The sequence below is a fragment of the Peromyscus leucopus genome, unplaced genomic scaffold (assembly GCF_004664715.2).
Source record: "Peromyscus leucopus breed LL Stock unplaced genomic scaffold, UCI_PerLeu_2.1 scaffold_1296, whole genome shotgun sequence".
In the NCBI taxonomy this organism is placed as follows: Eukaryota; Metazoa; Chordata; class Mammalia; order Rodentia; family Cricetidae; genus Peromyscus; species Peromyscus leucopus.
This window is the reverse complement of record NW_023504442.1, coordinates 1-20,680: the sequence shown is the minus strand read 5'-3', so window position 1 is coordinate 20,680 and position 20,680 is coordinate 1. Positions and strand designations below refer to the sequence as shown.

The 20,680-nt window shown below is 48.8% G+C and overlaps 2 protein-coding genes across 4 annotated transcripts; both read left to right on the top strand.

Moving 5' to 3' along the window:
• Positions 1-1,234: 1,234 nt before the first annotated feature.
• On the top strand, positions 1,235-17,977 carry LOC114687976 (paired immunoglobulin-like type 2 receptor beta). Of its 3 annotated transcripts, none has more exons than XM_037201739.1 (4): positions 1,235-1,501; positions 1,806-2,192; positions 4,385-4,574; positions 17,575-17,977. In XM_037201739.1, the coding sequence occupies exons 1-4, from the start codon at positions 1,414-1,416 to the stop codon at positions 17,585-17,587; spliced, it is 678 nt and encodes a 225-aa protein (XP_037057634.1). In that variant the 5' UTR covers positions 1,235-1,413; the 3' UTR covers positions 17,588-17,977. The 3 variants fall into 3 exon arrangements, with proteins under 3 accessions (XP_037057634.1, XP_037057635.1, XP_028718441.1); XM_028862608.2 differs by lacking the exon at positions 17,575-17,977 and adding an exon at positions 6,377-6,458 and having other exon boundaries at positions 1,239-1,501; XM_037201740.1 differs by lacking the exons at positions 4,385-4,574; positions 17,575-17,977 and adding an exon at positions 2,860-3,652 and having other exon boundaries at positions 1,238-1,501.
• Positions 12,229-17,568, top strand: LOC114687975 (paired immunoglobulin-like type 2 receptor beta). The gene is made up of 4 exons (XM_028862607.2): positions 12,229-12,755; positions 13,073-13,459; positions 15,647-15,836; positions 16,983-17,568. The coding sequence occupies exons 1-4, from the start codon at positions 12,386-12,388 to the stop codon at positions 17,065-17,067; spliced, it is 1,032 nt and encodes a 343-aa protein (XP_028718440.2). The 5' UTR covers positions 12,229-12,385; the 3' UTR covers positions 17,068-17,568.
• Positions 17,978-20,680: the final 2,703 nt, after the last annotated feature.

Here is a 20,680-nt window from a genome sequence, read left to right as displayed (position 1 = left end):
CCTCTTTGTGGAGGCCAGAGGACAACCTCAGGCATTACTCCTACTCAGGACACCATGCACCTTGGACTATTTGTTTGGTTAGTTGGTCCTTGTTTTTGTTTGTTTGTTTGTTTGTTTGTTTGTTTGGGGGTGGGGACAAGTTCTCTCTATGTACCCCTGGCTGGCCTAGAACTCAATATATAGACGAGTCTACATTCAAGCTAACAGATGCTCACTCATCTGGGCAGCTCTGCCTCCCAAATGCTAGAATTAAGGGAATGAACCACCATGCCCATTTTTGGGTTTAATTTTTTCCATTATATTTACTTATTCATTCTACAGGGAGCGGGCATGCATGTGCCACAGCCTGAGCAGCAGCCGGGTACTAACACTGCAAACTGACACTCCCAAACACTGCACACACCAAAACTCCAGGCTGCTCTACTACAGAAAGTGCCCCTCCCACATGAAAGCGTCATGACTTCTGGGCCCAGTCACTGCTAATATGGGCAATATGGCTGGCATTACAGGAAACTGATTACAGCCTCCTGGACATAAATCACATCTCATTGCAGGGTCCCTATGTGGATTCAATTGAGTTCCATCCACTAGAGTCTGACAGTGTGTATGTCTTGGGATGAAGGGGCCAGCAGGTGGCAGCAGAGAGGCTGAGCACAAACTGGAGTAGCTTTTGAGTCACTGTCTGGGGGAGGGAGACAATACATTGGAAGCCTAGGATAGTTACAGACTAGGCAAGACAGCAGACCAGGGCAAGAGTGTCCCCTGGGCCTTGGTTCTGCTCAGTGCTGTGAAGAGTCGCTGAAAGACAAGAAGAGGACAAAGAGCAGATGGTGGTGGGGACACCGAACTAGGGCTGGGGACTGAATGTGTTTCCTCATCACCTCCATCCTCGCTGTGTCTAAAGAGAGCAGAAACTGACCACTTCTGTGCCTGAGGTTATTAGCGAATCAGACAGACAGACAGATCGACAGACAGACAATCAGCATGGTGGGACACATAATGAGATAAAGTTGAGGAGGGGAGGGCAGGAGTGGAGGAATCTGGAGGTGAGGAACCAGTGATTATAGACCACATGGGAAATGGACGAGACTGGACAAGACAGGAGGTCAAAGTGGAGGAGAGGAGAGCCCAGCATGGTGAGGTCAGTTCCATATCTTCCTGTAAAATATGGGGGCTGGGCTCAAGGGCATGGCCATCCTGTCAGTGACCTCAAGGAAGGATCTTCTGCAGCATGGGAAAGCAGAAGCCAGAATGATAAAGGAAGTTGCCGGTCACAGGGAGGTGGAGATGGGGAGGTCCTGCCCCACTCTGTCCTCCACATGAGAAGGCCCTGGGGTTGTGGGCCCCTTTACACTGATTCTTCCTGACTCCTGAGCACCCCAGGGTCCCTGCACAGGGCTCCTCTCCTTCCTGATGGCTCTGCTGGTCTCACTTCCTGGAGGGAATCAGGCCATGGCTTGGATCCTGCTTCTGCTGATGTCAGCTGCATGTCTGCAAGCTGGTGAGTGGTGGGGACCTTGTTAGCAGAGACTCTGTCCTAACCACAGGAGGGGCCATTGGGGCTGGGAAGAGCAGGCTGTCATGTGGACAGGGGTCTGCTAGAGGAGCCAGCTTGTCATTTCAACCCCAAGTGAGAGCTCATCCTCAGATTAGTTCAACCCATCCCTTCTCTGTCTTTTCTGTCCCACCAGCCATAAGGACAGGCCTTCCTTGTGTCCCAGACCGGCCTGTGGGTGAAGTGCCAGAAATTCTGGGTTCTCCTTTCATCCCCTGCAGTGGCTTCAGATTCTCCCCATTGTTCCCAGGTAACTCAGCAGAACCGAACAGGGAAAGAACCTATGGGGTCAACCAACCAGCACGCCTCTCTGGTGTCCAGGGCGGCTCCATTGAGATCCCCTTCTCCTTCTACTTCCCCTGGGAGTTGGCAGAGGATCCACAGATGAGGATTCTCTGGAGATGGAAGCACTTCCATGGGGAATTTATCTACAACTCCTCCTCGGGTTTCATACATGAGCATTTCAAGAACCGGCTCATCCTGAACTGGACACAGCCTCAGACATCCGGAGTCCTCAGAATCCTGGACTTGAAGGAGAAGGACCAGACAGTGTACTTCTGCCGAATTCATCTGAACACAAGAGAAGGCATGAAGAAGTTTCAGTCGATTCCTGGGACCCAGCTGACCATCACCCATGGTGAGCCACCCTGGCTCTGTCTTTGATGCCTCTGGCTTCATTGTCCTTTAGATGTCACCTCAGGCTCCACAGTTCTGAGCTTTGTTTCATATTCCTTTCCCGTGGCTCTGCCCAGACTTCTGCTAACAGGATCTTCCCCTGTAGTTGTGACAAGCCTTTGCTGCCCCTCTGACCTGGTCTGTCATTCTCTGCTCAGAGGGAACCCCACCCCACACTAGGCTTCATCACGGGTCCTCCACCCTAGTTCACCCCCTTTTTGTTCCAAATCTAATACTGTGGTTCTTCCCACTTCAACCATTCCCCATTACCTCGAGGTGGATTTATTCTCTAGGATGTAGCTGCCTCACTTGGTCCGACAGCAAGGATCCAATTAGTCCATCTATGGAGCATCTCCACACAGTCCCAACCTAAGCCAAATACAAACAGTAGGTGCCCATTGGATGTTCTTCATGTCCTACAATCCAGTTTTAACCCCTGCCTGTCACCACAGTCTCCATTACCCATCCTAGCTTCCCAGGACACATCCCTCACCTCTCCACCCACTCCCTTGTCTCCTCTCAGTTCCCCAACTCTCTTTCCTCCTTCCTTGCCCTCCCCTTTCCCACACAAGCCCCCAGGATTTTCAATACCGTGTCTCCAGTTTCATGATGTGGCTCTCTGTCTCCAGACAGAGCACTGACTGACTCTGAAGCAGAAGTAACTGCAGGCCCATGCATGCCCTGGGATCACCGAGACCCATCCTAGTCACATTGTGGTTCCACACATGGCCATACTGGAGCTGAGGGAGACTATGTGCTTGGTAATCGATCACAACCTTCCTCTGTGGGTATTAATTTGTTTATTTATATTTGGTTTTTACAACAAAGAGTCTCACTATATATTCCTGGCTGTCCCAAAATACACTATGTAGACCAGGCTGGCCTTGTCCTCACAGAAATCTGCCTGCCTCTGGCTCTCAAGTGCTGAGACAGTCATGTGCAACCATGCTCAGCTGTGGCTCTTGACTATATTAAGGTCAGCCTGTGAGAGGACACTCACAGCACAGTTCGTGTGCAGTCTCTACGGCTGCCATATTGACCTGATGTAATGACAACCAGCAGCTGCCAGGGCTCAGGGAAGGGAAAGGAGCTGTTGGAAAGGTCTAGGGCAGTGGTTCCCTGCCTATCCTTTAAAAGAGTTCCTGGTGCTGTGGTGACGCCCATCCATGTAATTATTGTGTTACTGCTTCATAACTTTAATTCCAATACTCCTATGAATTTGTAATGTAAATAACTGATAGGCAGGATACCCCATATGGGACCCTTGTGGGGTTAGGGACCCACAAGTTGAGAACTGCTGGTTTTTGATCCAAATAGGTAAAGGTTGTGGAAATTAACCATAGTGATGTTTGTAGAGAAAACGAGTGTACTCTGCATTGAGCTGTGCATTTATGCCTAAGATTACACATTTGTTATACATTATGAATTCAGTGTGTGTGATCATGTGGATCTGATATGTGTGTGTGTGTGTGTGTGTGTGTGTGTGTGTGTGTGTGTTAACGCATGAATGTGCACATTTGTTCATGTCCCTGTAGAGGACAAAGGATAACTTCAGGTGGCATCCACCTTATTTTTTGAGACTATGTCTCTCACTGGCTTCCACATTCCCAAGTAGGCTAGGCTGTATGACCAGTGAGGCCCAGGGACAAGCCTGTCTCTGCCTCCTCAGTACTGGGATTACAACTCTCTCAGCTCTGTTTGGTTTGGAGCTAAGTATGTATAGACAAGGTTGGCTTTAACTCACAGAGACCTGGCTGCCTCTGGCTCTAGGGCTAAGATGAAAGGTCAAACTGGCTTAAACCAGCTCTTTATATGAACACTAGGGATGAAACTTGGGTTCTGATGCAGAAAGCAGCAACACTCTATAGACTGAGTCTTATCTGCATGTTACAAACCTTCACAACAAAATCAGCTGTACTTCTAGGGCTTAGTTGTCTGTGACCAGATGACAATCTGAGGACACAGCTCCAGGACAGGTGGAGAGTGAACATTTGAGCTTGCTCTCCTGGAGTCTCAGCCTTCAGCATGTGATCCCCTCTCTGTGAACTTCTAACAGCTGTTCCCCATCCCACATCCCACAGAGGAGACAAGGTGTGACACTCACCCCATCCCTCCCTCATCCAGGGGATCTGCTCACTCCTCATCTCTCCCCAGCAATCAGCACCACCATGCAGAGCCCCTCCATCATCACCTCTGCAGTCACCACAGCTGGCCTGGAGGACACAGAGGGCCAGAGGAATCCTTCACTGGTGAACCTGGGAGCCACAGTCGGGGTGGTGGTGGCCACGGCTGTGCTCATAACCCCTGTCTATGTGTTGATGGTCTTCCTCTGGTGGAAGCCAAGGTAAGTGGTCCAGGACAGCCCTCACCTGAGCTTCCCCTCTGAGTTTTCTCATCTGTGGACATGGAGAAGGATGAGCTTGTGTAGGGCAGAATCCAGAGAACACAGGGAGAAAAAGGAGGCAGAACTCACCCAGGACTGAATCTGCACCTCCTTCCTTAGAATCCCAGCTGGAAATCAGAGGAGCAAGTGCAGATGAACACAGAGCCTGTGCTAGGGGTTCAGTGGGGCACTCATGTGTCTCAGGGGACAACTGCTCATTTGGAAAGAGCTGTGGCATCTAAACAAGGTCTGAGATAGACCAGCATTCAGAGATAACATCTCACAGGAAGTGGAGCCTGTGAAAAGGGAACTGTTTGACTTGGGGATATGGTATTAAAACAGAAATTAGGACAATGGTGTGTGATAACCAACAGATGAAAACAACATGTCTAGGAAGAACCTACCCTAAAAGAGGCAAAAAATTGTCCTAAAAACAAAACACTGTGTGAAAAATCACAGAACAGCCGGGAGATGGCTCAGTTGGTAAAGTGCTTGCCCTAGAAACGGGAGGACATGAGTTCCATCCTCAAGATCCCCCTAAAGAGTTGACGATGTTTCAGATACGTGGAGAGGCAGAGACAGTAGGGTCTCTGCGGCTCACTGTGCTGACAGGCTTGCCCAGTCAGTGAGAAACCAATGACAGACCTGTCCCTAAAACCATAGTGGACAGCTCCTTCAGGATACTGTCCAAAGTTGTCTGATGCCATCCACATGTGTGCACAAGTGCAAATGTACGCACACATTTACATATTGCATCAAAAATAAATTTTTAAAAATTTAGGGAAGTAAATGCAAGGATACTTGCAGAATGGTTATTTTTATTCAATAAGTCTTCACAATGCAAAACACTAAAATTCAATGCATTCCCAATCAAATCTCAGTTACTTTTTTGTAGTGATACAAAATTTTGTAGATTTGTTTTCTAAAATTCATTGGGATTCTAAGAACACAAAAATGGGGACACAATGGGGGAACCACTTGTAATCCCAACACTAGGGAAGTACAGAGAGGGGATTCAGGAGTTCAAGGTCATCTGCAGGTACATAGCAAATTAAAGATCAACCTGGGATCATGGAGACCTTGTACACACACATACACAGAGAGAGAGAGACACACACACACAGACACACACCAAAAAAAACCCCACAAGTGTTGAGTGGCTTCAGAGCAGATTTAATTGTATGTTAAGAAGAAGACTACAGGATAGGTACAGAGACAAGTAGAGTGCAATATACTTGTATAGAGAGCAGAAATAAAGTTTGAAGATGTGGCCCCTGGTCTTCAGAAGGGCTCAGCCCTCCAATAGGTAAGAGGAGCATCTGAGACCTGGAGAACAGCAGCCTGAGAGGCAGCAGAAGACTGACTGGGATTCGAACCCTGAGGCTGAATCTGCAGGGTGGCAGCAGCCTGCACTCACAGGGAGAGCTAGAGAGCCAAAGGGAGACAAAAGGGAGGCATGGTGAGTGCAGAGCAGGGAAAGCAGGGAGGTGACATGGGTTCAAGGCAGGGGAAGGAAGCAGAGGGAGAAGGACATGGACAAGGTCAAAAGACCAAGAGGGCTGTCCTCTGATTGGCTGTGCTGTGCAGAAGGACAGCTGAGGACTGTCCTCAGGTCCTGGTGACTCTCAGAGCTGTCCCTGAATGTCTGCTGCAGAGCTGTTTGCTGCCCTGGGCTCCTGATGTTGTCTGAACACAGAGAAGAGCTGAGAGGCAGATGGAGGATCAGCATGGCTGCCACACTGACACTGTTTCTTCTCCTACAGGCCAGCAGACTAAAGATGAACCCCAGCCATGTGAGAGCCTGTCATCCCAAGGAGCAGCTGAGGGGCTGTGTGGTGGTTTGAACAAAAATGGCCTTCATACTCTCATGGATTTGTATGCTGGATCACAAGGCAGTGGCACATAGTATGTGTGGCCTTGTTGGAGGAAGTGAGTCTGTGAGGGCAGGCTTTCACACTTCAAATGCTCAAGCCAGGACCAATGTCTCCCTTTCTCTTCCTGGTGCCTGCCAATCGGGATGTAGAATACTAAGCTACCTCTCCATCACCACATCTGCCTGTGTACCAGCAAGCTTCCCACCATGAGGATAATCAACTAAACCTTTGAAACTGTAAGCCAACCCCAATTAAATGTTTTCCTTTATAATAGTTGCCATGGTCATGGCATCTCTTTACAGCAATGGACTTTGATTAATACACATTGTTTGGGGAGTTTTTGTTTGTTTGTTTTGGTTTTGTTTTTTGAGACAGGGTTTCTCTGTGTAGCTTTGCACCTTTCCTGGATCTAGCTCTGTAGACCAGGCAGGCCTTGAACTCACAAAGATTCGCCTGACTCTGCCTCCTGAGTACTGGCATTAAAGGCGTGCGCCACCACCGCCTGGCTTGGGGAATTTTTTTTACTGAGAGGCATGCCAGGGACCTGGAGATATAATTTCATCAGAAAAGCCTTCACACAGGCTGGAGGACCTGAGTTTGATTATGAGCACCCACATTATAAGCCAGGGAAGTGACAGGAATTTGTAATCCCATCCCTGGACAAGCAAGAGACAGCCAGAGTCATGGAGCTGTCTGTCCAGGGAGTATAGTCTGATTGCTGAGTTCCAGAACAATGAGTGACCATGTCATAAGAAATAATGTGGATTCCTCAAGGGGATAAATCATGGTCATAATGTTTTCTAAATTTATTTTAAAGGGAGTATTTCAAAATTACATATTAGTGGACATGAGAAAAGTGTGGAGCAGATTGATAGCTCAGTGTGAAAAGGTGTTTGTAGCCTAGCCCAATGACCTGCATTTGATTCTGGGAACCCAAGTAGTGCAAGGAGAAAACTGACTCTGGAAAATTGTCCTCTCCTTCTCAGAGACAAACATTGTCAGTCAGTCTCCAGCTACCAGACCTCAAGGGGCCAGGATCTCTCGCCAGGAAGGTCAGTTTACTTCAAAGTGGGGATTCATGCCTACTCATCCTGCATCTCACCCCTTCTGGTCCTTGAAAGGATACAAGAAGAAAACCCCCACTTCAGCCATGTGTGCTCTACTCAGGTCATCCTGTCTTCCTCTGATCATGAGAGCACAAGAGTGCCTTTCCTGTCTGTCCATGGAGTTCATAACACAAAGTGTTAAACGGTCTTATTTTAAAAAATGGAGCCAGTTATTGGGGTGAGAGCTGAAAGATCAGAGGAATAGAACAAGCCAGCCACTAGTTCTTACCTCTAGGAAATCCTCAGACTCAGAACAGTGAGTTCCTGTTTCCTCACAACTTATATTCCTTTCTCTGCCCAGCCATCTTACTTCCTAGGATTAAAGGCATATATGCTTCCCAAGCAAAGCCTTGAGATCTCAAGTGTTGGGATTAAAGGTATGTGCTAACACACATGACTCTGTTCCCAGTGTGGGCTTGAACTCACAGAGATCCACACAGATCTCCACATGGATCTCCGTCTCCCAGTGATAGGATTAAGGGTATGTGCCATCACTGTCTGGCATCCATGTCTAATCTAGTGGCTGGCTCTGCCCTCTGATCCCCAGATAAAATTTATTGGGGTGCACAATATGTCACCACACTTACTAATCATGTCTCATGGCATATCAACTTGATGAGTCTATTAAGAAACGGTCCCCAATTCCCATGAGACTAGAGAAGACAGGAGGGGTCCTGGAGAAGTCACCCAGGCTTCTCATGGCTGAAGGAAGTCTTCTGGGACAGCTATAAGATGTCTGCAGTGGTTTAACTGGATCCAAGCCTCCTGAGGCTGAACTCAGCAGCAGCCATGGTCACAGTGATCTTGTCAGCTGGGGTGGTGTCTCCTCTGAGCATCCCTGGGTGTTCACAGCAGCAGGCTTCCAGGATGAGGGTCTGGCCAGTCATCTATGGGAGTGTCTATTCATCATCTCCTCCCTGCAGTCAGCTAAGCACAGGGAAGGAGCCTCAAAGTTGTTACTCCAGTGGTCATGTGACTTGACATGTCAGTTTCCATTGTTCAAAAAGAGAAAAAACAAAGCAGCCCAAAGCAAAGAACTAACATTTAGGTCAAATCCCCTCCAGGTGAAGGAACATTACTGTTGGAATGGGGAACACACATGGGTTCTAGTCTGGTTACCAGTGTTTGGGATTTGTGTTCCCTGGCCTGAGCCAGTCAGTTAAAAGAAGGACTAGAGGAAGCCAGGCATGGTGGCATGTCTGTAATCCAATGATTGAAGTAGAGATGCAAGATCATGAACTGGAGGCTGTTATTAGTACCTACTGAGTTTGAGGTCAGCCTGGGCTACATGAGACGCTGTTTCAATACCAAACAACAAGTTAACCTTAACTCCAAAGAGTCAGCCAAGTAAACGAGGCTGGTCATCCATTACTTCACTTAGGTGGGAGACAGAGAACTTGAAGATGTCACTAGCTCTTTCTTTTTTCACTCAAACAAATTCTATGACTATTAATAGTTTATTTAAGCAATATATAATGTTGAAAAGGAAATTGGGATTTCTCCATTTCTGTGACCTCAAACTCAGTGTTTTGTGAGTTTCTGCCTCTGGCCTTGGCTGTCTACAGAAGCTGGGAGACTTCATCCAGAGGAGCAGGAGACTGAGCTGGACACCCAGCCCCACTCACTGGGTCTTTAGGACACAGTATAGAGGCCCTTCTTGGGGCTCCCCTGGCAGGGGTGCAGGGAGGTTCTCATGCTGAGGTTGGCAGCACATGAGGGAGATGAAGATGATGAAGTCATCCTAGGGAGAAAGAAGAGGTCAGATGGGGGCGGGGCAACTGAGCTAATGTAAAGTCTCAGGTGCAGCCTGAGTGTCCTGTCTACACCACCAGCCGCCATCCTTCCACCCTCTCTAGCATCTCCTCCACTCTCCTCAGGACCTAGTCTGGACAGGTTACTCTGGGTCTGTATGTTGTCATTCAGAAAAAGAATTCACTCAGTGCTAGGAGACTAGTGTGACAGGAAGGGTGGACAGACAGACAGTTTACATCAATGAGTTATCTGCTGTGTCTGGGTTCACAGGGTCTACAGTGGTCTGCAACGTGGGTTATTTGAGGGAAGTTTTCTAGAATTGGATGGTTCAGACAGAAACAGGAAGGGTTGAGCCTGTTCTCTGCCACCACTGTCATGGGAAAACACAGCTGGGTATAAAATCAGAGTCTGAATGCTTGGGACACCATCAGGAACTGGAGTCTGAAGGGTCACAGCCTGGCCTAGGAGACCATGTTTACTCAGGATGAGGACTGGGTAGTCATGTGGTGGCAGATCAGCTGTGAAAGGTGCCTTGCATGATTATGTGTGTCTTTGTTCAAGGGCATGTGTGTGTAAGTGAGTCTGTGCTCATGTATGTGGAAACCAGAGGATAACCTCAGGCATTACTACTCAGAACACCATTCACCTTGTGTTTTTTGCTGGTTTATGTTCTTTGCTTTGGTTTTTGTTTGTTTTTTTGATTGCTTTTGTTTTTTGAAACAAGATCCTGAAACTGTATATGTAGACCATGAGAGCCTGGAGCTCAAAGAGATCCATTTGTCTCTTCCTCTGGCTCCCAAAAACTAAAATTAAAGGAATTCATCCCTATGTCAAGCCCACCCTGGGTTTAAATATTTAAAATTACACTTCCTTCTTTATTCTGTGGGGCAGGGCACACATGTGCTACATTCTGAGCAGCAGCCAGGTTCTCACACTGCAGTCTGACACTCCCCATGGTCACATGTATACAAAAGCCCCACGTGTGCACACCACAGCCCCAGGCTGCTCTTCCACAGAAAGTGCCCCTCCCCTGTGAAAGCATCATGGCTGCAGGGCCCAGTCACTGCTGTTGGAAGAAACACAGTTGGCATTACAGGAGACTGTTAACAGCGTCTTAGACAGAAATCATCCCACAGCAGAGTCTCTATGGTCATTCCAGAGAGAACTTGAAACTAGAACAGAGCCCATGACTTGGGACTCAGGGTCAAGCAGGTGGCAGCAGTGAGGCTGAGCACAAGGGGCAGCTGGGATCCTGGGGAACCAACCAGAGCCTGTTGTGTAAAAAACTCTGGGGACCAGCACCTGCCATATGGCAGTCTATCAGACCCAGCCCCTCCTTGGTGACTTAGAAATTGAGTGACCTTTTACCCACAGACCCCAGACAGTAGGACAAGGACAAATGAGGCCTGGAGGTGAGTACTCATGACCAGGAGGACACACTCTCAGACCTCTCCGAGGCTAAAGACAAGGTTCATCTGGTAGAGTGTTTACCTGCCTGGCACACACAGAACCAGTCTCCAGCAGTAAACAAAAGGGTACAATGGGACACAACCCTCACCCCAGCTTCTGGGAGGGCAGAGAGGGGATCTCCAGGAGTACAAGGTCATCCTGGGCTACAAGTTCAGAGCACATCTGGGCCTACTTGAGACCCCATCTGATAAAGAGGGGGCCTCCTGACAGTACAATAGGCCCAGTCCCCTCTCCTGACTGTCTGTCTGTCTGTCTGGGGCCAACTCATCCTAAAGATTCTGTGCCTCTGCATCTCCAAGGATGATGGATGAATAAGAAGTGTGTCCATGTGCAGCTGGCAATGAGGCCATGAGAATGAGGTCCATGTCCATGAGACCTCAGGTCAAGGGATCTGAGGGCCATGGGGACTGTGAGGAAGGCAGAGACAGCAGATGTGACAGAGGCGGCTGCACAGCCACCTGCAGGGAAGCATGGAGAAGGCAATCAGTGCAGGAATCTGAGGAAATGGGAAGTCGCCTCTGCACATGTCACTCAGGGAGAATGATGCCACTTCCTCTGGAACAACAATGTCTTCCACAGAACTGATGGAACCATGTCATGAGGAAGGGTAGGATGAGCCTACTACAGAACCAGCCCTGTGGCCACCACAGCCTCTGCCCCCACCTCTCACACCTCCACCCCAGGCACAGGTCATCTGTGTCCACTCTCAGAGACGTCCCAGGTAATATGTCATGAGTGACACATTGCTGCTCTGATCCTTCTTTGCTCACTTCATCCAAAGAAGGTTCTAGAACAGCCACAGCTAGAAGGAGTCACTAAAATGCTATGTGGAAACATCCCCTGGGAACCCAACAGCAAATCCAAGTCCTTTGAGGGGATTTCAGATGCTGAACGGGGCAGGCAGCCTAAGTCTGTGTGGAGTGGAGGACTACAAGTACTTGATGGGATGAAGTCCAGTCAGCCTGCCATGTGACAGTCATGTGACATGTTCCAGGGCTTCTCTGATCTTTGGCATCCTCTTCTGAGGTGTGTGAAGATTGGTAGGAGGTAGAGAGTCTCCTTCAGAAACTGGAGTAGCTTTGGAGTCACTGACTAGGGGAGGGAGATAATCACCCAGGAAGCCCAGGGCAGTTACAGACTCGGCAGCAGTGAGCAGGCCAGGGTGAGAGTGTCCACTGGGCCTTGGTTCTGCCGGGTGCTGTGCAGAGTCCCTGAAGGACAAGAAGAGGACAAAGAGCAGATGATAGTGGGGACACCGAGCTAGGGCTGGGACGGAATGTGTTTCCTCATCACCTCCATCCTCATTGAGTCTGAAGTAGCAGAAACTGACCACTTCTGTGCCTGAGGTTATTAGAGAGAGAGAGAGAGAGAGAGAGAGAGAGAAGAGAGAGAGAGAGAGACAGAAGACAGACAGACAGCATGGTTGGACACACAATGAGAAACAGATGAGGAAGGGGAGCACAGGAGTAGAGGAAATCAGGAGGTGAGGAAACAGTGATTACAGGTCACATTGGAAATGGTCAAGACTTGATAAAACAGGAGGACAAGGCAGAAAAGAAGAGAGGCCAGCATGGTGAGGTCAGTTCCATATCTTCCTGTCAAAAATAGGGGCTGGGATCAAGGGCATGGCCATCCTGTCAGTGACCACAGGGCGGATCTTCTGCAGCTTGAGAAAGAAGAAGCGAGAATCATGAAGGAAGTTGCTGGTCACAAGGAGATGGAGATAGGGAGGACCTGTCCCCAATCTCTCCTCCATAGAATAGGGCCCAGGAGATGTGGGTCATTTTACCCTGAGTCTCTCCTGACTCCTGAGCACTCCAAGGTCCCTGAACAGGGCCTCCATTCTGGCCTGATGGCTCTGCTGGTCTCACTTCCTGGAGGGAATCAGGCCATGACTTGGATCCTGCTTCTGCTGATGTCAGCTGCTTGTCTGCAAGCTGGTGAGTGGTGGGGACCTTGTTAGCAGGAACTCTGCCCTAACCACAGGAGGGGCCAGTGGGGCTGGGAAGAGCAGGCTGTCATGTGGACAGAGGTCTGCTAGAGGAGCCAGCCAGTGCTCTGTGCCCCAAGAGAGAGCTCATCCTCAGAGTGGGTCCAGTCCAACACTTCCTTGTCTGTCCTGCCCCATATGAGACAATGGGACACAGGGACAGTCCTGCTCTGTGTCCCACACCTACCTGTGGATGATGGCTCAGAAAGCTCTGGGTTGTCCTCTCCATCCCCTGGAGTAGCTTCAGATTCTCCCCATCCTTCCCAGGTAACTCAGCAGGATCCAAAAGAGAAATACCCTTTGGGGTCAACCAAACAGCACGCCTCTCTGGTGTCCAGGGCGGCTCCATCGAGATCCCCTTCTCCTTCTACTTCCCCTGGGAGTTGGCAAAGGATCCACAGATGAGGATTCTCTGGAGATGGAAGCACTTCCATGGGGAATTTATCTACAACTCCTCCTCGGGTTTCATACATGAGCATTTCAAGAACCGGCTCATCCTGAACTGGACACAGCCTCAGACATCCGGAGTCCTCAGAATCCTGGACTTGAAGGAGAAGGACCAGACAGTGTACTTCTGCCGAGTTCATCTGAACACAAAACACGGCTTGGAGACTGTGCAGTCAATTCAAGGCACCCAGCTGACCATCACACCTGGTGAGCCACCCTGGCTCTGGCTTTAATGCCTCTGGCTTCCTTGTCCCCTCAATGTCACCTCAGTCTCCACGACTCTGAGATTTCTTTCATATTCCTTTCCTGTGGTTCTGTCCAGGCCTCTGCCAACAGGATCTTTACCTTGTGGTCCTGACAGGTCTTTGCTGCCTCCTCTGACCTTGTCTGTCATTCTCTGATAAGATGGAACCCAAGCCCTCTCTAGGATTCCACATGCCCCCTCCCAAGTCAGTTCACCCCTACCTGTCCCAAACTAACACTCAGGCCAGGCCACTTCTCCAGGACCTCAATTGAGTGACTTCTCCAGGATGTAACTGACTCACTTGGTCCATAGCAGGGCTCCAGTGAGTCCCTGTATGGAGCATCTCCACACAGCTCCAACCTAAGCCCAGAACAAACAGCAGGTGCCCATTGGATGTTCTTGGAGTCCTCCAGTCCCACTGTCAACTGCCATCTAGCACCACAGTCCCCCATTTCCCCTCCTAGCTCCCCAGCACACATCCCTCACCTCTTTCTACCCAACTCCCTGTCTCCTCCACTTTCACAACTTCCTCTCTCCTTCCTTACCTTCTTACCCTCACCTCTCCCACACAAGCTCCAAGGCTCTTGGGAACTAATGTCCCCATTTTCATGATGTGGCTGCTCTGTCTTCTGCTCCCTGCCTCTCCTCTGCAGCAGAAGTAACTGCAGTCCCATGCACAGGGAGCACTGAGGTCCAGCCTGGTCACTCTGTGACTGTTACCCCTGTGCTCTTCCATGGCCCTGCAGCAGCTGGGAGACTCTGTGCTTAGTTGTTGATCACAATCTTGCTCTGTGGCTTTTTTTCTTACATTTTGTATATTTTTATATTTATATTTGGTGTTTTGGTTTTTATAAGAGAGGGTCTCACCTTTTAGCCCTGGTTGATTTGGAACTAACAGATATCTACCTGCCTCTATCTCCCAAGTGCTGATTAGAGGCCTGTGCCACCACAGCCAGCTGTGGCTCTTGACTGGACTAAGCCACCCTGTGAGAGGACGCCCACAGCACAGTTCTCTGTGCAGTCTCTATGGCCGCCATGTTGACCTGATGTAATGTCAACCAGCAGCTGCTAGTGCTGAGGGAAGGGAGAGAAAGGAGCTGTTTCATGGTTCTTGAGCAGTGGTTCTCAACCTTCCTAATGCAGAGACCCTTTAGTACAGTTCCTCATGTTGTGGTGACCACGCACACCATAAAATTATTTTCATTGCTACTTCATAACTGTGATGTTGCTACTATTATGAATCATGCTGTGAATGTCTGATATGCAGGATGTCTTATAGTCTACCACTGTGGAGGTAGTGAGCCACAGGTTGGAAACTGTTGTTTTAGTGAATCCAAATAGGTAAATGGTGTGCAATTTAACCTTAGTGATGTTTGTAGAGTGAATGGATGTGCTCCACCCTGCACTGAGCTGTACATTTATGGCCAAAATTAAGTATTTTTGTTGTACATTTTCTGTATTCTCTCTATGTGTGAACATGTGGGTCTGTTTATTCAGGTGTGTTGGTTGAGGGGCATGTGTGTGAATGTTTGCATTTCATGATGTGCATGTGGAGGCTAGAAAACACATTCAGGTGTCCTTCCTTTATTTTTGAGACAGGGTCTCTCACTAGCTTCAAGTTTGCCATGTAGACAAGGCTGGCTGGCCAGTGAGCTCCACTCACATGCCTGTCTCCCCATCCTCAGCACTGGGATCACAGCTCACTCAGTTGTGTTTGGTGTGGAGCTCTATACATAGACAAGGCTGGTTTGAACCAGCCCTCGGCTCTAGGGCTAAGATTAAAGGCCATGACAAATTCATCCAGCTCTTTATATAAACACTAGGGTTCAAAATCAGGTTCTAAGTCAACAAGCAGTCAACCCTCTAAGGACTGAGTCGTCTGCATGTTACCTACATCTATGACAAAAACAACTGGATTTCCATGGCCTAATTATCTGTGACGAGATGACAATCCGAGGACACAGCTCCAGGACAGGTGGAGAGTGAACATTTGAGCTTGCTCTCCTGGAGTCTCAGCCTTCAGCATGTGTTTCCCTCTGTGAACTTCTAACAACTGTTCCCCATCCCACATCCCACAGAGGAGACAAGGGGTGACACTCACCCCATCCCTCCCTCATCCAGGGATCTGCTCACTCCTCATCTCTCCCCAGGCATCAGGACCACCATGCAGAGCCCCTCCATCGTCACCTCTGCAGTCACCAGAGCTGGCCTGGAGGACACAGAGGGCCAGAGGAATCCTTCACTTGTGAACCTGGGAGCCACAGTCGGAGTGGTGGTGGCCACAGCTGTGCTCATAACCCCCGTCTGTGTGTTGATGGTCTTCCTCTGGTGGAAGCCAAGGTAAGTGGTCCAGGACAGGCCTCACCTGAGCTTCCCCTCTGAGTTTTCTCAGCTGTGGACATGGAGAAGGACGAGCTTGTGCAGGGCGGAGTTCAGAGAACACAGGGAGAGAAAGGAGGCAGAACTCACCCAGGACTGAATCTGCACCTCCTTCCTTAGAATCCCAGCTGGAAATCAGAGGAGCAAGTGCAGATGAACACAGAGCCTGTGCTAAGGGATTCAAGGGGCCATGTGGGTGCCTCAGGGGACAACTGCTCATTTGAATAGAGCTATTTGAGTTGAGGATATGGAATTAAAACAGAAATTAAAACCATGGTGAGTAATAAACCCACAAATGAAAAGAATATGTCTAGGAAAAGCTGCAATAAAGGAGGTGAAAGATCTGTACCCTAAAAACAGAACAGTGCTGAGAAGTTACACAACAGCCAGGACATAGCTCAGTGGGTAAAGTGCTCACCCAGGAACACAGGACACGGGTTCCATCCCCGGGACCCACTTAAATGCTGGCCATGTTGGCAGACACGAGGACAGCTGAGATTGTAGGATCCCTGACAGTGACTGTGCTGCCAGCCTTGCCCAATCAGTGAGAAGCCAACGACAGACCCGTCTCAAAAACATAGGTGAAAGCTCCTTCAGGACAGAACCCAAGGTCCTCCTGCCTGTGTGCAAGGCTTTCCTGAGGGAATCATCTCTCCAGATCCCTTGCATCCCTCTCATAACAAATGTCTCCAAGCATCCTCTCAACCATCCATACATGTGTGCACACATGCCAAGGTACATACTGATGAAAAATAAATTTTGAAAGTATGAAAATACTAAAATATGTAAGGATATTAGCATAAGGGAAATTTTTATACATTCAGTCCTTACAATGCAAAACACTCGAAAAATCCAATGCAATCAGAATTCAAATCCCAATTGAATTTTGTAAAAATAAATGAATTGTCTTCTAAAATTAACAAAGATTCGAAGAAACAACATGGAGACACAGTAGGGGACACCCTCATCCAGGTATTGGGAAGGACAGAGAGTAGAATCAAGAGTTCAAGGTCATCTGCAGATACACAGAAAGTTGCAGGTCAACCTGGGCTCATTGAGACCTTGTGCTCACACAACACAAGAGCCAAGTGTGGACTGTGTTCAGAGCAGATCTAAAGCCATGGTGACTAGAAGACTGCAGGACAGGAGCAGAGATGAGCAGAGAGTGGAGTGTAACAGAGAGCAGAAATAAAGTTTGAAGATGTGGCCCCTGGGATTCAGAAGGGCTCAGCCCTCCAATAGGTAAGAGGAGCATCTGAGAGCTGGAGAGCAGCAGCCTGAGAGGCAGCAGAAGTCTGACTGGGATTCGAACCCTGAGGCTGAATCTGCAGGGTGGCAGCAGCCTGCACTCACAGGGAAAGCTAGAGAGCCAAAGGGAGACAAAAGGGAGGCGTGGTGAGTGCAGAGCAGGGAAAGCAGGGAGGTGACATGGGTTCAAGACAGGGAAGGAAGCAGAGGGAGAAGGACATGGACAAGGGACAAAGGACCAGGAGAGCTGTCCTCTGATTGGCTGTGCTGTGCAGAAGGACAGCTGAGGACTGTCCTCAGGTCCTGGTGACTCTCAGAGCTGTCCCTGAATGTCTGCTGCAGAGCTGTTTGCTGCCCTGGGCTCCTGATGTTGTCTGAACACAGAGAAGAGCTGAGAGGCAGATGGAGGATCAGCATGGCTGCCACACTGACACTGTTTCTTCTCCTACAGGCCAGCAGACTAAAGATGAACCCCAGCCATGGGAGAGCCTGTCATCCCAAGGAGCAGCTGAGAGGCTGTGTGGTGGTTTGAAAAAGAATGACCCCCATAGGCTCAAGCATTGGTATGCTTTGTCACAAGGCAGTGGCACATAGGATGGGTGGCCTTGTTAGAGCAGGTGTGGCCTTGCTGTAGGAATTGAGTCAGTGAGGGTGGACTTTCACACTTCAAATCCTCCAGCCAGGACCAGTGTCTCCCTCTCTCTTCCTGCAGTCTGCTCTCTGAATGTAGAATGCTCAGCTACCTCTCCAGCACCATGCCTGCCTGTGTACCTCCAACCTTCCTACCTTGGAGATAATCAACTAAACTATTGAAACTGTAAGTCAACCCCAATTAAATGTTTTCCTTTATAAGAGTTTCCATGGTCATGATGTCTCTTCACAGCAATGAAACTTTTGTTAAGACAGGCTGTTTGGGGAATTTTTTTTATGAGAGGCATGAAATGGATCTGGAGAGATAATTTCACCAGAAAAGCTTTGCACACAGGCTGGAGGACCTGAGTTTGATTGGGAGCACCCTCATTCTTAACTAGGGAGGTGATGGAAATTTGTAAACCCAGCCATGGACAAGCAAGAGACAGCCAGAGTCGTGGAGCTGTCTGTCCAGCTAGTCTAGCCTAACTGCTGAGTTCCAGAACAATGAGAGACCATGTCATAAAAAATAATGTGGATTCCTCAAGGGAATAAATCATGGTCATAACATTTTGCAAATTTATTTTAAAAACAAGTATTTAAAAATTACAAATCAGTGGAGAAAAGTGGGAAGCAGATTGATAGCTCAGTGTGAAAGGGTGTTTGCAGCCTAGCCCAATGATCTGCATATGATTCTGGGAACCCAAATGGTGCAAGGAGAAAACTGACTCTGGAAAATGTTTCTCTCCTTCTAGAGACAAACATTGTCTGTCAGTCCCCAGCTAACAGACCTCCAGGGCCATCAACTCTCACCAGGGAGGTCAGTTTACATCAAAGTGGGGATTGATGGCCACACATCCTGCATCTCACCACTTCCTGTCTCCTACCTGGGAATCAGGGAGCATGGGTGCAGTCTTGTGCTGGGACACATCCTGTCCTTGGATAGGTACAAGAAGAGAACCCCCACTTCTGCCCTGTGGGCTCTGATGTCCTGTGTCTGTCTCTGGTCCTGAGAGCACAACGCTGCTGTTCCTGTCTGTCCCTGGAGCTATCAACCCTTTTTCTTTTTTAAGCACAAATTGCTAAACAGTCTTATTAATAAAAAATAAAAACCCAGAGCCAGTTATTGGGGTGAAAGTGAAAGATCAGAGGATTAGAACAAGCCAGCCACTAGTTCTTACCTCTAGGAAATCCTCAGTCTCAGGACAGTGAGTTCCTGTTTCCTCACGCCTTATATTCCTTTCTCTGCCCAGCCATCTTACTTCCTGGAATTAAAGGCACATATGCTTCCCAAGCAAAGGCATGAGATCTCAAGTGTTGGGATTAAAGGTGTGTTTCACCACACCTGGCTCTGTTCCCAGTGTGATCTTGAACTCACAGAGATCCACACAGATCTCCACACAAATCACTGTCTCCCAGTGATAGGATTAAGGATATGTGCCATCACATTCTGACATCTATGTCTAATCTAGTGGCTGGCTCTGTCCTCTGATCCCCAGATAAAATTTATTGGGGTGCACAATATATCACCACACTTACTAATCATGTCTCATGGCATATCAACTTGATGAGTCTATTAAGAAACTGTCCCCAATTCCCATGAGACTGGTTGAAGACAGGAGGGGTCCTGGAGAAGTCACCCGGGCTTCTCCTGGCTGAAGTGAGGTCTCCTGAGGCAGCTGTGAGATGTCTGCAGTGGTGTAACTGGATCCAAGCCTCCTGAGGCTGAACTCAGCAGCAGCCATGGTCACAGTGATCTTGGCAGCTGGGGTGGTGTCTCCTCTGAGCATCCCTGGTGTGTTCACACCAGCAGGCTGCCAGGATGATGGTCTGACCAGTCATCAATGGGAGTGTCCATTCATCATCTCCTCCTTCCAGGAAGCTGGGCACAGGGAAGGAGCCTCAAAGCTGTTACTCCAGTGCTCACGTGACTTGCCATGTCATCAGTTTTCATTGTTCAAAAGGAAGAAACAGCAAAGGAGCCCACAGCAAAGACTTCACAGAACCAACATTCTCAACAACATTTAGGTCAAATCCCCTCAGGGTGAAGGAACATTACTGTTGGAATGGGGAGCAGACATGGCTTCTAGCCTGGCTACCAGTGTTTGGGATTTGTGTTCCCTGGCCTGAGCCAGTCAGTTAAAAGAAGTACTAGAGGAAGCCAGGCATGGTGGCATATGCCTGTAATCCAATGATTGACTGTAGAGATAGCAAGACCATGAATTGGAGGCTGTCATTAGTACCTACTGAGCTTGAGGACAGCCTGGGCTACATGAGACTCTGTTTCAAAACTAAACAAACAGCAAGCTAACCATAAATCCAAAGAGTCAGCAAAGTCATGGAGGCTGGTTATCTTTTAGCTCACTTTGGTAGGAGACAGAGAACTTGAAGATGTCACTAGCTTTTTCTTTAGATTCACTCAAACAAATTCTGTGACTATTAATAGTTTATTTAAGCAATATATAATGTTGAAGAGGAAATTGGGAGTTTCTCCATTTCTGTGACCTCAAACTCAGTGTTTTGTGAGTTTCTGCCTCTGGCCTTGGCGTCTACAGAAGCTGGGAGACTTCATCCAGAGGAGCAGGAGACTGAGCTGGACACCCAGCCCCACTCACTGGGTCTTTAGTACACAGTACAGAGTCCCTTCTTGGGGCTCCCCTGGCAGGGGTGCAGGGAGGTTCTCATGCTGAGGTTGGCAGCACATGAGGAGATGAAGATGATGATGTCATCCTAGGGAGAAAGAAGAGGTCAGATGGGGGCGGGGCAACTGTGCTAATGTAAAGTCTCAGGTGCAGCCTGAGTGTCCTGTCTACACCACCAGCCGCCATCCTTCCACCCTCTCTCGCATCTCCTACACTCTCCTCAGGACACAGTCTGGACAGGTTACTCTGGGTCTGTATGTTGTCATTCAGAAAAAGAATTCACTC

What these genes read in the sequence shown, in the direction of transcription:
- LOC114687976 (XM_037201739.1), top strand. Translation starts at nt 1,414, where the DNA reads ATGGCTCTGCTGGTCTCACTTCCTGGAGGGAATCAGGCCATGGCTTGG. An exon ending in AGCTGCATGTCTGCAAGCTG is followed by an intron (nt 1,502 to 1,805) that starts GTGAGTGGTGGG and finishes CATTGTTCCCAG; the next exon opens with GTAACTCAGCAGAACCGAAC. An exon ending in CCAGCTGACCATCACCCATG is followed by an intron (nt 2,193 to 4,384) that starts GTGAGCCACCCT and finishes ATCTCTCCCCAG; the next exon opens with CAATCAGCACCACCATGCAG.
- LOC114687975 (XM_028862607.2), top strand. Translation starts at nt 12,386, where the DNA reads ATGGTGAGGTCAGTTCCATATCTTCCTGTCAAAAATAGGGGCTGGGAT. An exon ending in AGCTGCTTGTCTGCAAGCTG is followed by an intron (nt 12,756 to 13,072) that starts GTGAGTGGTGGG and finishes CATCCTTCCCAG; the next exon opens with GTAACTCAGCAGGATCCAAA. An exon ending in TTCCTCTGGTGGAAGCCAAG is followed by an intron (nt 15,837 to 16,982) that starts GTAAGTGGTCCA and finishes CTGTGTTCAGAG; the next exon opens with CAGATCTAAAGCCATGGTGA.